The sequence below is a fragment of the Entelurus aequoreus genome, linkage group LG06 (genome assembly GCF_033978785.1).
Source record: "Entelurus aequoreus isolate RoL-2023_Sb linkage group LG06, RoL_Eaeq_v1.1, whole genome shotgun sequence".
NCBI lineage: Eukaryota > Metazoa > Chordata > Actinopteri > Syngnathiformes > Syngnathidae > Entelurus > Entelurus aequoreus.
Genome location: NC_084736.1, coordinates 20,655,794 through 20,669,635, shown reverse-complemented (window position 1 = coordinate 20,669,635; position 13,842 = coordinate 20,655,794). Strand labels below are relative to the sequence as shown.

General features: G+C 36.3%; 1 protein-coding gene across 2 annotated transcripts in view; it reads right to left on the bottom strand.

Moving 5' to 3' along the window:
* limd2 (LIM domain containing 2) overlaps positions 1-4,294 on the bottom strand; it is a 40,008-nt gene extending 35,714 nt beyond the window's left edge. The window contains exon 1 of one of the 2 annotated variants that reach the window (XM_062050201.1): positions 4,119-4,294. In XM_062050201.1, coding sequence (XP_061906185.1) covers positions 4,119-4,121 — 3 coding nt within the window. In that variant the 5' untranslated portion in view covers positions 4,122-4,294. The remainder of the gene's footprint in view (positions 1-4,118) is intronic. The other variant, XM_062050200.1, reaches the window with a different exon arrangement.
* Between the last annotated feature and the right edge of the window lie 9,548 nt (positions 4,295-13,842).

Sequence of the window (13,842 nt, the reverse complement as noted above, 5' to 3'; positions counted from 1 at the left end):
CAGCCAGGACACTGACACACCGTCAGCCGGGGTGAATTAGTGCTCAGGACCTGGAACAGCAGGCCAGCAAAGCCAGCTCTGGAACATATGGCAGGCCCCCGACACACGCTGGACAAATCTGGATCCTGTGTCTTTGCGGTGTCTAATTGTTTGTAAGAGCATATGGCCACACTGACATTAGTGACGCAACAGAATCGGTGTCAAAATCCGTGACACTAAACAGGAAATGAAAACCCACCACCGAGCTACTGACTGACTGACTGACCTAAGCCTCGCTGACATATGCGCGGCACATAATGACAGCGGTTGGTACCCCCCGTGGACAAAAAGCGGTTTTGCGAGACCGCAGATCGGCTTGTAAGCGACTTGATAACACAAACACAGGCAGGGATTTTGTCAGATGTGTTTTCACCCGCCGAGTCTGACCAAAACACTGCCAATTAGACGTGATTTGCTCTACTCTGGATACTTTAGAAGCTTCAGCTGTAAATTGTGTGCATGTTGACAGTAGGGGTGCACAAAAAATCGATTCACATCCGAATTGCGATCCTTATTTATCCCGATTCCAAATGGATTCATTATTTTTAATTTTTTTTTTTAAATAATTTTTAGAAAGACGTTTTAAGCCATTTCAATGCAACTAGAAGGAGCTTTTCTAACTGTTTTGAAAAAGTTTCATAATAATTACATCAAATAATAAATTGCCAAAAATGGTTTGAATTGAGAAGATTTTATTCAGAATAGAATCGTCAGGAATCGGATCGAATCGTTAGGTGCCCAAAGATTCACACTCCGAGTTGACATACTCAATTATATTCCTAATCAGCCACAATATTAGGCACACCTGCAAAGTCTAAGGGTGCCTTAACACTTTACTTATCCGATAGTCTGGTTCGAACCTTGGTGCGGACGAGTTTTAGTGCTCACTTTTTTTGTAAACGGCCCAAACAAAGTTATCAATGTATCACATACAAAAAAATGGGGCCTTGTTTTGACAGGCGTAGGACTTTCCTTTTTATGGCAGGTTTTTTTTATACCTGACATTTTACGTAATTGCATTTACATAATCGATTACTCAATTACTTAATAAGCTGCAGATATCTATACTTATTGTCCATCCATCCATTTTCTACCGCTTGTCCCATATTAAACGACTAATTGAAGCAACAAATTATAAATCAAATATTTTTGCTAAACTAATGAATTGATTTTATCGATTTATCACATTTACACTTGATTAAACAGACTGTACTAGCAGATCCAATGGATTCTAGTTCATTTTAATTGATCAAAAAATTACATGTGAACATGCGTTATAATTAAATCTAACAGACACTCTTTTTTTAATACTTTACAACAGAAGTTACACAACGTTGTAACTTCTGTTGTAAAGTATACAGCTTAACAGCCAATTTAAATTGTATGCTTTACAACAGAAGTTAAAAAACACTTTGTGTAAAGTGTGTTTTATCCGATTAATCTAACAAAGTAACTGATAGATTACTGAACTACTAAAATGGCTGAAGATATGATCCGTATTTTATTAATTTTAGTTACCGATCTTAAACGATTAATTAAAGCAACATAATAAATCAAATCTTCTTTCTAAATATATTCATAGATTTTATCTATTAACTGTTGCATTTACACTTGATTAAATAAACCATACTAGCTGATCCAATGGATCCTAATTCACTTTAATCAACCAAAAAAATTACACATGTAAAAATGTCGTATAACTAAATCTAACAGTCTGTATAAAGTGTGTTTTATTTGATCACCTGATTAATCAAACAAAATAACCGATAGATTACTGGATACCTAAAGTGGCTGCAGATATCGATCCGTATTTTATCAATTTTAATTAGTTACACAACTGATTAATAGAAGCAACATGATATAAATCAAATGTTTTTTCCAAACAAATTAATCGATTTTATCGATTAATCCAGGGGTGTCAAACTCATTTTATCTCAAGGGCCGCATGGTGGAAAATGTATTCCCACATGGGCCAGACGGCCCCACATCTGCAGTCCCCTCCAAGGTTTCTCATTGTAGCTCATTGGGTTGAGTTTTTCCTTGCCCTGATGTCATTGTGGCTTGTGCAGGACTTTGAGACACTCATGATTTAGGGCTATATAAATAAACTTTGATTGATTGATTTATTGACTGTGACTAGAGATGTCCGATAATGTCTTTTTTGCCGATATCCGATATTCCGATATTGTCCAACTCTTAATTACCGATTCCGATATCAACCGATACCGATGTATACAGTCATGGAATTAACACATTATTATGCCTAATTTTGTTGTCATGCCCCGCTGGATGCATTAAACAATGTAACAAGATTTTCCAAAATAAATCAACTCAAGTTATGGAAAAAAAATGCCAACATGGCACTGCCATATTTATTATTGAAGACACAAAGTGCATTATTTTTTTTAACATGCCTCAAAACAGCAGCTTGGAATTTGGGACATGCTCTTCCTGAGAGAGCATGAGGAGGTTGAGGTGGGCGGGGTTGGGGTGGAGGGGAGCGGTAGCGGGGGGTGTATATTGTAGCGTCCCGGAAGAGTTAGTGCTGCAAGGGGTTCTGGGTATTTGTTCTGTTGTGTTTATGTTGTGTTACGGTGCGGATGTTCTCCCGAAATGTGTTTGTCATTGTTGTTTGGTGTGGGTTCACAGTGTGGCGCATATTTGTAACAGTGTTAAAGTTGTTTACACGGGCACCCTCAGTGTGACCTGTATGGCTGTTGACCAAGTATGCTTGCATTCACTTGTGTGAAAAGCCGTAGATATTATGTGATTGGGCCGGCACGCAAAGGCAGTGCCTTTAAGGTTTATTGGCGCTCTGTACTTCTCCCTACGTCCGTGTACCACTCCGTACAGCGGCGTTTTAAAAAGTCATACATTTTACTTTTTGAAACCGATACCGATAATTTCCGATATTACATTTTAAAGCATTTATCGGCCGATAATATCGGCAGTCCGATATTATCGGACTTCTCTAACTGTGACGTGTTGCCTATCAGTTGTTCTTATAGGCGTGGCCAACCAGGCAGACCTGTCAAGTCTACCAGGTTGGCTCAGAACTCAGTTTGTAAACGATCAGTGAGTCCATACAAAGCTGAGTCCCGGAGATTCAAGAAATACACGGCGCACTTAGCCGTGTAAAAATTTGTCCGAGGAGGGGCACCTTAAACGATGGGTTAGTGTGGCTGAAACGGGGCTTAGGCCAAATAATTATTCGTTTAAGGGGTTAAACGACTTAGTGTAGACATGGCCTGAACCTGTTCGCGGGCCTGATCCAGCCCACAGGTGCGTGTTTGACATCCCTGGATTAATCTTTGCATTTACACTTGATTAAACAAACTGTACTGGCAGATGCAATAAATTCTAGTTTGTTTTAATCGATCAACAAAATTACACATGAACATGCCGTATAATTATATGTAACAGACACTCTTTGTCTCAATTGTAGTTTGTTTACCGCAAACGACAAGAACAACCACATTCTTCCATGACTACTTTTGTTAAATACCACACAAACAACCACATTGTTCTATGAATACCTTTGGGACAGTGACACCTGAGCATGATAAAGGGTTTAGGCAGTACAGGTGTACTGTACCTGCTGCTGTGTGCATGTTGCATAATGTAAATGCAAGCAGGTCACATCCGCCATGAGTGGAACTGCTGCAACAAAACAATCCCAAACATTTACTAATAGATATATTAGTAAACAGGAAGAGACTGGTTGTGACACTGCACGAGATGAATGCATCATTTAATAGCAATAATTATGCATTTGGCAAAAACCTTTTGTGGTTGCTTTTTAATTAGCCTGGCAGCGAGCTAGCTAACTTCATTGATAATACTTTAAGCAAAAGGCGTGTTGGATGTATTTTTTTTCCAAGCACTACAGATTGGTGTTTATTTTATTTTTTAAATGACTGGTTTCTCTAAATAAATAAAAAAGGTTTGTTGGCATTGAGCATCCCCACAGTGGCTGCTGGATGTTAGCCCAACACCCCGGACATCATCGCCTCACCTCGCCGAGCATAAAGGCGGCGTCGAGGGAGGGGAAGGCACACAGAGGCGGGAAGAGCACTCACCATCTCCGCTTCTGCTCGGGCAAACACTCGCCGGTAAACAGGGTGTCGGTACGCGCTCCGAGTGTCCTTCGTGGGATGCTTTGTTCCAGGGGGTGCCGGTGTGTCTTGTGTCCGCTGCCTCGCTGCTTGCCTCCGCTTTCAATAGCCAGTTTTTATCCCCCCCCTCCTCACCAGCAGGACCTCGCATGCCATTGGCTGGATTCTCCTCGTGAGGCGTTCAAGTTCAACTCGGACAACCAAGCTGTTACTTCACATTGGGGAGTCAACTATTGTCCTGTATAATATAAAAACGTATAGTAATCATTTTTTCATAGCACCCTCCCAATAACAAATGTCACATTTCCAAATAAAAACAGTAAAGATTTTACATCGTGTTAATGCTAACAAATGACTTTCATTCTTCAAATCTGAATATTTCTGATGTAACTTAAAGAGGCATGGTTACAAGGTCAAGGGTCATGCATAGCCTATGCATGACCGTTGACCCTTGACCATTGTCTCATTAAAGCATCTATAAAGGAATAGTTTCACATGGAAAAAAGTCCCTATGCAGCATAGGGACTTTTTTCCATGTGAAACAATTAGCGCGTCCTATCCCCAGGACTGAAACGCTAATCAACCTATCCCCAGGACTTGTCCAGGATGTACCCCGCCTTCCGCCCGAATGCAGCTGAGATAGGCTCCAGCACCCCCCATGACCCCATAAAGGAACAAGCGGTAGAAAATGGATGGATGGATGGAAAACAGAAACGCAGCCTCACCAAGTTTCGTCCTGAAGATCTCATTAAAGCATCTATAATGGAATTGTTTCACGTGGAAAAAAGTCCCTATGCTGCATAGGGACTTTTTTCCATGTGAAACTATTCCTGGAGGTGCTGAAGCCTATCTCAGCTGCATTCGGGCGGAAGGCGGGGTACATCCTGGACAAGTCCTGGGGATAGGTTGATTAGCGTTTCAGTCCTGGGGATAGGTTGATTGGCGTTTCAGTTTTATGCTCCTAAAATCTGGACTAGCCTTGCAGAAGACGTGAGACAGGCCTCAACGTTGGCAATGTTCAAATCCAGGCTGAAAACACTTTGATTTAATTGTGCATATGAAAACTAAAAGTATTTTATCTACACCAGAGGTTCCCAAATTATGGCCCGTGGGCCGGATACGGCCCGGCAGTGTCCAAAATCTGGCCCGCGGGAAGTCCCAAGTTAAAAAAAACAAGTATTATTATTTTATTTTATTTTTTTATCATTATTTTTTCATCTGTCCTTTCTAGTCCGTTAATCAATCCATTTTCTACCGCTTGTTACTCTTGGGGTCTTCTAGCCGCTCAGGAAAATCATCCATCCATCCATCCATCCATCCATCTTCTTCCGCTTATCCGAGGTCGGGTCGCGGGGGCAGCAGCCTAAGCAGGGAAGCCCAGACTTCCTTCTCCCCAGCCACTTCGTACAGCTCTTCCCGGGGGATCCCGAGGCGTTCCCAGGCCAGCCGGGAGACATAGTCTTCCCAACGTGTCCTGGGTCTTCCCTGTGGCCTCCTACCGGTTGGACGTGCCCTAAACACCTCCCTAGGGAGGAAAATCATATTGCTTAAAAATGCATTTTCCCATACATACACATATATATACACATACAAGTCTGCGGACTATAGAGCGTTTTCTATTCTGGCTCCAGTACTCTGGAATGCAGTTAGAGATGCTACCTCAGTAGAAGCATTTAAGTCCCATCTTAAAACTCACTATACTCTAGCCTTTAAATAGACCCCCCTATTAGACCAGTTGATCTGCCGTTTGTTTTCTGCTCTGCCCCCCTCTCCTTTGTGGAGGGGGGGGGGCACAGATTCGGGGACCACAGATGACGCGCTAGCTGTCCAAAGTCAGGACCCAGGGTGGACCACTCATCTGTGCATCAGTTGGGGACGTCTCTGCGCTGCTGACTTGTCTCCACTCAAGATGATCCCCTGCTGGCCCCACTATGGACTGGACTCTCACTATTATGTAAGATCCACTATGGACTGGACTCTCACAATATTATGCTCGATCCACTCGACGTCCATTGCACCGGTCGCCCGGGGGAGGGGGGCGGGGGGGTGGTTCCCCACATCTGCAGTCCCCTCCAAGGTTTCTCATTGTTTTCCCATTGGGTTGAGTTTTTTCTTGCCCTGATGTGGGATCTGAGCCGAGGATGTCGTTGTGGCTTGTCCAGCCCTTTGAGACACTCGTGATTTAGGGCTATATAAGTAAACATTGATTGATTGATTGATACATATATATATATGTATATATATATATATATATATATATATATATATATATATATATATATATATATATATATATATATATATATATATATATATATATATATATATATGTATATATATATATATATATATATATATATATATATATATACCGTATATATATATATACCGTATATATATAAATATATATATACATATATACATTCTGTATATATGTATATACATATATATATATATACATATATTTACATATATATACACATATATATGTATATACATATATATATATACACTACCGTTCAAAAGTTTGGGGTCACCCAAACAATTTTGTGGAATAGCCTTCATTTCTAAGAACAAGAATAGACTGTCGAGTTTCAGATGAAAGTTCTCTTTTTCTGGCCATTTTGAGCGTTTAATTGACCCCACAAATGTGATGCTCCAGAAACTCAATCTGCTCAAATGAAGGTCAGTTTTGTAGCTTCTGTAACGAGCTAAACTGTTTTCAGATGTGTAAACATGATTGCACAAGGGTTTTCTAATCATCAATTAGCCTTCTGAGCCAATGAGCAAACACATTGTACCATTAGAACACTGGAGTGATAGTTGCTGGAAATGGGCCTCTATACACCTATGTAGATATTGCACCAAAAACCAGACATTTGCAGCTAGAATAGACATTTACCACATTAGCGATGTATAGAGTGTATTTCTTTAAAGTTAAGAATAGTTTAAAGTTATCTTCATTGAAAAATAAGGACATTTTAATGTGACCCCAAACTTTTGAACGGTAGTGTATATATACATATATTTACATATACAGTATATATATACATATATACACATATATATACATATATACATACATATATATATATATACATACATATATACATACATATATATATATATATATATATATATATATACATACATATATATATATATATATATATATATATATATATATATATATATATATATATATATATATATATATATATATATATATATATATATATATATATATGATCCACACCCTTTGACCCTTATGTATTCTCATTCATATACTTCAAAACGAGAGAAAAGGGAAAAAATAAGACAAAGAATAACTTTATTAACATTGTTTTTCAGACTGTAACAGAAAATATTTTAAATGCATCAATTTGCATGAAATTGAAATGTTTTTTAAAGACTTGAACGATTTAATACTGAAAAAAATAAACCTCAATAAATAACAATACATTGAAATTGATCAGCAACAATAGCTTAAGAGCACAACATATAAAACACTTTAACCTACAAAACAAAAATAAATAAAACTATTCGACTTTTTTTTTTTTAATCAAAATGAGGAAGTAAATGGGTTATACTTGTATAGCGCTTTTCTACCTTTTTAAGGAACTCAAAGCGTTTTGACACTATTTCCACATTCATCCATTCACACACACATTCACACACTGATGGCGAGAGCTGCCATGCAAGGCGCTAACCAGGACCCATCAGGACATGACTAGGATGGTAGAAGGTGGGGATTGAACCAGGAACCCTCAGGTTGCTGGCACAGCCACTCTCCCAACTATGCCAAATCAAGTCAGGAATAATGGCTGATAAAGCATGTTCCCCATACATAATGTAGCTATAAACACCTAATAAAGTAATACATTATATTATCATAGACATTTCTATATTTGGTGGTGCTGTACATGTGTGTACTTTATATATATTAATGCTATTATATAATATTAATTAATATTAATAAAGTATTTTTGATTCTGATATATACAATAAAGAATTACATGTGGTATCACTAGTGTTGCATAATACATTATATTTCAATGTGGTAAACTATATAAATATATGTAAAAGTTTGTAAACAAAACATATTTAGATTTTTTATGTGGTTTACCCCTATTATATCCTGTGCTACTTTATAACATAAACAAATTGTCTTTGATTGTTGATATTAAAAGCACACAGCAGAAGTATAAACATTTTTAACCATAGGTGTAGAAAGTATTTAAATGTGGCTAAATCCATTAGTATTTTAAGTCAGAGTTTTGTTTCGTAAATATCCCAGAATGCAAAGGGACACTTAAAATCAGAATCAGCTTTATTGGTGAAGTATGTTTAACACACAAGGAATTTGACTTGGTAGACTATACTCTCTATGTTTAATGCAATAAATAAAGACAAAGAAAAACACAAAAACTAGGAGAGAGCGCAGTACCAATGACTTCCACCGTGTACCTCCATTGCGGTGCTGTGTTCATTTTTGGCTAATTTAGGGGCTAATTCCTTGTTTTTGTATAACAACAATTATATTATCTGATTGTGTAGGAGCCACATAATTACGGAACTTGTGTAAGCCTGTGGCTTTACATTTTGCTACATATATATATTTTGCATCCTATTTTAGATACTTTATTGAGTTTACAACCCCCTGGCGCTGTTTTGTACTGTTTTTGTACTTGTTTTGATTATTATTATTTGTTGATTGTTTGCAAATGTTGCAGATTATAAATAAAGGTTTATAAATCTAAAAAAATAAATATTAAAAAAAACATTGGTTATATAAGCACAAGTATCCAGAAATTGTGAATTAGAGATGGGATTCATGGCTCTTTGACGGGAGCCGGTGTTCTGTCGATGTCTGCTACCCAACACTACTGAGCAAACGCAAATATTTCAAATATTTGCCCCGAACAAAATACTAATCGAAAGCAGCTGTCTCGTATGCCTTGTGCACAAGTAGGCAGTGATTTAAAATGATGTTTCTTCCATTGTATCGTCTGATCAGCAAGCATGTAGACAACTGCAGCATGAGAAAGTTCACATTGTATATTAACGGAGAGTAAGCACGTAGACCAGATATTCTCAAACAGTGGTATGCGTAACACTAGTGGTACGTGGGCTCCGTCTAGTGCTGGGGTCACCAACCTTTTTGAAACCAAGAGTTACTTCTTGGGTACTGATTAATGCGAAGGGCTACCAGTTTGATACACACTTAAATAAATGGCCAGAAATAGCCAATTTGCTCAATCTACCTTTAACTCTATGTTATTATTAATAATTAATGATATTTACACTTAATTGAACGGTTTAAAAGAGGAGAAAACACGAAAAAAATTACTATTAAATTTTGAAACATAGTTTATCTTCAATTTCGACTCTTTAAAATTCAAAATTCCACCGAAAAAAAGAAGAGAAAAACTAGCTAATTAGAATCTTTTTGAAAAAATTAAAAAAATAATTTATGGAACATAATTAGTAATTTTTCCTGATTAAGATTATTTTTAGAATTTTGATGACATGTTTTAAATAGGTTAAAATCCAATCTACACTTTGTTAGAATATATAACAAATTGGACCAAGCGATGAGGTGGCGACTTGTCCAGGGTGTACCCCGCCTTCCGCCCAATTGTAGCTGAGATAGGCTCCAGTGCCCCCGCGACCCCAAAGGGAATAAGCGGTAGAAAATGGATGGATGGACCAAGCTATATTTCTAACAAAGACAAATCATTATTTCTTCTAGATTTTCCAGAACAAAAATTTTAAAAGAAATTCAAAAGACTTTGAAATAAGATTTAAATTTGATTCTACAGATTTTGTAGATTTGCCAGAATAATTTTTTTGCATTTTAATCATAATAAGTTTGGAGAAATATTTCACAAATATTCTTCGTCGAAAAAACAGAAGTAAAATGAAAAATTAAATTAAAATGTATTTATTATTCTTTACAATAAAAAAAATAAATTTACTTGAACATTGATTTAAATTGTCAGGAAAGAAGAGGAAGGAATTTAAAAGGTAAAAAGGTATATGTGTTTAAAAATCCTAAAATCATTTTTAAGGTTGTATTTTTTCTCTAAAATTGTCTTTCTGAAAGTTATAAGAAGCAAAGTAAAAAAATTAATAAATTTATTTAAACAAGTGAAGACCAAGTCTTTAAAATATTTTCTTGGATTTTCAAATTCTATTTGAGTTTTGTCTCTCTTAGAATTAAAAATGTCGAGCAAAGCGAGACCAGCTTGCTAGTAAATAAATAAAATTTAAAAAATAGAGGCAGCTCACTGGTAAGTGCTGCTATTTGAGCTATTTTTAGAACAGGCCAGCGGGCTACTCATCTGGTCCTTACGGGCTACCTGGTGCCCGCGGGCAGCGCGTTGGTGACCCCTGGTCTAGTGGTACGCCAAAGAATCACCTTAATTAAACATTCAAAGACAGTGTTACTGTTCAAACTGTGTATAATTTACAGTGGACAAAATTATAAAATATACTTGTTAAATAAAACATTTGCATTGTTTTTAATGAATATTTAGGTATACATACACTATATTGCCAAAAAGTATTTGGCCACCCATCCAAATGATCCGAATCAGGTGTCCTAATCACTTGGCCCAACCACAGGTGTATCAAATTAAGCACTTAGGCATGGAGACTGTTTCTACAAACATTTGTGAAAGAATTGGCCGCTCTTTTTTTCCAGCGTGGAACTGTCATAGGATGCCAGTCATCCATAAAGTCATGGATGACAGAGTCTGGTGTGGACGAACTTGACTGGCCTGCACAGAGTCCTGACCTGAACCCGATAGAACACCTTTGGGATGAATTAGAACAAAGACGTTGAGAGCCAGGCCTTCTCGACCAACATCAGTGTGTGACCTCACCAATGCGCTTTTGGAAGAATGGTTGAAAATTCCTATAAACACATTCTGCAACCTTGTGGACAGCCTTTCCAGAAGAGTTGAAGCTGCAATAGCTGCAAAAGGTGGACCGACATCATATTGAACCCTATGGGTTAGGAATGGGATGGCACTTCAAGCTCATATGTGAGTCAAGGTAGGTGGCCAAATAATATTTGCAATATAGTGTATATATGTCCTATAGATCAGTGGTTCTCAACCTTTTTTCAGTGATGTACCCCCTGTAAAAACGTTTTTAATTCAAGTATCCCCTAATCAATCATTTTTGGTTGAAAAAAAGAGATACAGAAGTAAAATACAGCACTATGTCATCAGTTTCTGATTTATTAAATTGTATAAAAGTGCAAAATATTGCTCATTTGTAGTGATATTTCTTGAACTATTTGGAAAAAAAGATATAAAAATAACCAAAAACATGTTGAAAAATAAACAAATGATTCAATTATATTGTAAATAAAGATGTCTACACATAGAAGTAATCATCAACTTAAAGTGCCTTCTTTGGAGATTGTAATAGAGATCCATCTGGATTCATGAACTTAATTCTAAACATTTCTTCACAAAAAAAGAAATCTTTAACATCAATATTTATGGAACAATGTCCACAAAAAATCTAGCTGTCAACACTGAATATTGCATTGTTGCATTGTAATGAATGGAATAGCCTACTTGATTTGATGTTCAGTTTATGAACTTACATTCATATTTTGTTGAAGTATTATTCAATAAATATATTTATAAAGGATTTTTGAATTGTTGCTATTTTTAGAATATTTAAAAAAAATCTCACGTACCCCTTGGCATACCTTCAAGTACCCCCATTTGAGAACCACTGCTATAGATAATCAAATAATGAGATAGGCATACTGGCCACAATAATTGAAACGATATGTTGAATTGTCAATGAGTAAGACTTTGGGCAGTACTTAGAGAAGTCTACTTTGAATCAAGGTACTGTTTAAAAGTCATACCCAGATTGCAGAGGAGTAAAAATATGGCAGCCGTGAACCCGTAATACAAAATTGAGTCCGTAATTTACAATGGTACGCTGAATAGTGACGTCCCTGGCTTGAAAGTTTAGTCACATACTACAGACCCCAATTCCCATGATAATTCATGCTTGGGTTACTGAATGTTATTTTACATGCTAACCCTTTTTGGTTTCCTCTGATGATCTGGTAGGGTTTCTCTTAGAAGCAACTGTATTCACAATTTTTAAATAGGCAATTTACGACTGCTGATAGCAATGTATTCAAAAGTTCAAGGTCATACAAGCAAAATGACTGTCGGATATGTCGGGGGCGGACTTCCAGAGACTTATGGTTAGTATCTACGTTTGGGTTACTGAGAGAAAATATATACATACTGCTAATTCTTCCCGGATTGCTTCAGTGATTTGGAATGGCTTTTGAAGGAAGGGTTAGGGTTAGTCATTTACTAAAATTGATGACGGGTTTGATGTGGGAGGTGCATCAGGAACTTATGGCACTTAAACATGCCATGCTGGTAGTTAACATCATACCATTCTCAGTTACTGTTTAGATACGGCAATCATCTTTGTACTGGGAATTTAAACGGTACTATGACTCAAAGTAGCCTATAGCTTTAAAAAGCCTAATATTTATTTTCCAAACTGTGTAACCTTGTTACAACAAAATAATAAATTGGATAGTTTAGGATATGTTAGGAATGAAGTACTCTTCAACTTTTGCTTTCTTTCCTTCTGAATCTGGTTTTGTTGTCACACAATTAAGAGATTTTACTAAATATGGTATGAAATATGATACATTATGTTACACTAGTTTATCCATCCATTTTCTATCCGGGGGTCAAACTCATTTTAACTCAGGGGCCTAATGGAGGAAAACCTATCCCTAAGTGGGCCGGACTGGTAAAAACATAGCATGATAAATTAAAAATAAAGAACATTTCTTTGTTTTACTTTGGCCAAAAGTAGAACAAGCACATTCTAAAAATATACAAATCACAAATAATACTATTGACAAAACACTTCGCTAGTTGAACATTCTGGTACTTGATACATGTTAACTATTAGCATGCTAATATAGCATTATATTATATAGCATATAACATTCCTGAAATTGTTTGTGTGTCAGGGCATCCGGAAAGACCGCATATGTGCTCACCGCCTTGCAGAAACCCCGAGGTGCAAGGGGAACAAGGGCCCATTCAACGCTGCTCGCAGCTTTAATTTTTAATTTTAACTGATTGTTTTTATTTCATTTTATGACTTTAATTTGAATTATGATTGTTTATATTGTTTTTATGAATTTAATTTGAAATAGGTTATGATTTTTATTAGAAATTATTTATATGCTGATATAATTGTATGATTGTCATATGATTATTTTTATGATTTATTTTATTATTTTTAAAAGTTATATTTTATGATTTAATTATTTTTGAATTATTTAATTTTATGATTTTAATTTGAATCATAATTTTATTTTATTTTATGATGAATAATTTAATTGGTTTAATATATATTTTTAAAAATGTTTTATGAATATACTTTAAAATATGAATATTTAATTTTTGCCTTCTTGTAATTTTCTGTGAAATACTTTGAATTGCCTCATGTACTAATTTGCTCTCGAACTAAACTTGCCTTATCTGTACGCTAAGAGCAAAAAATGGGTACCGTACATTTGGAGAACTAACATAAACATCCGTTGCTACTATCCAATGTAAAAATGGTTGAGTAAACTGAAACCCTATTATTGTAAAATAAGCAGCTGGGATAG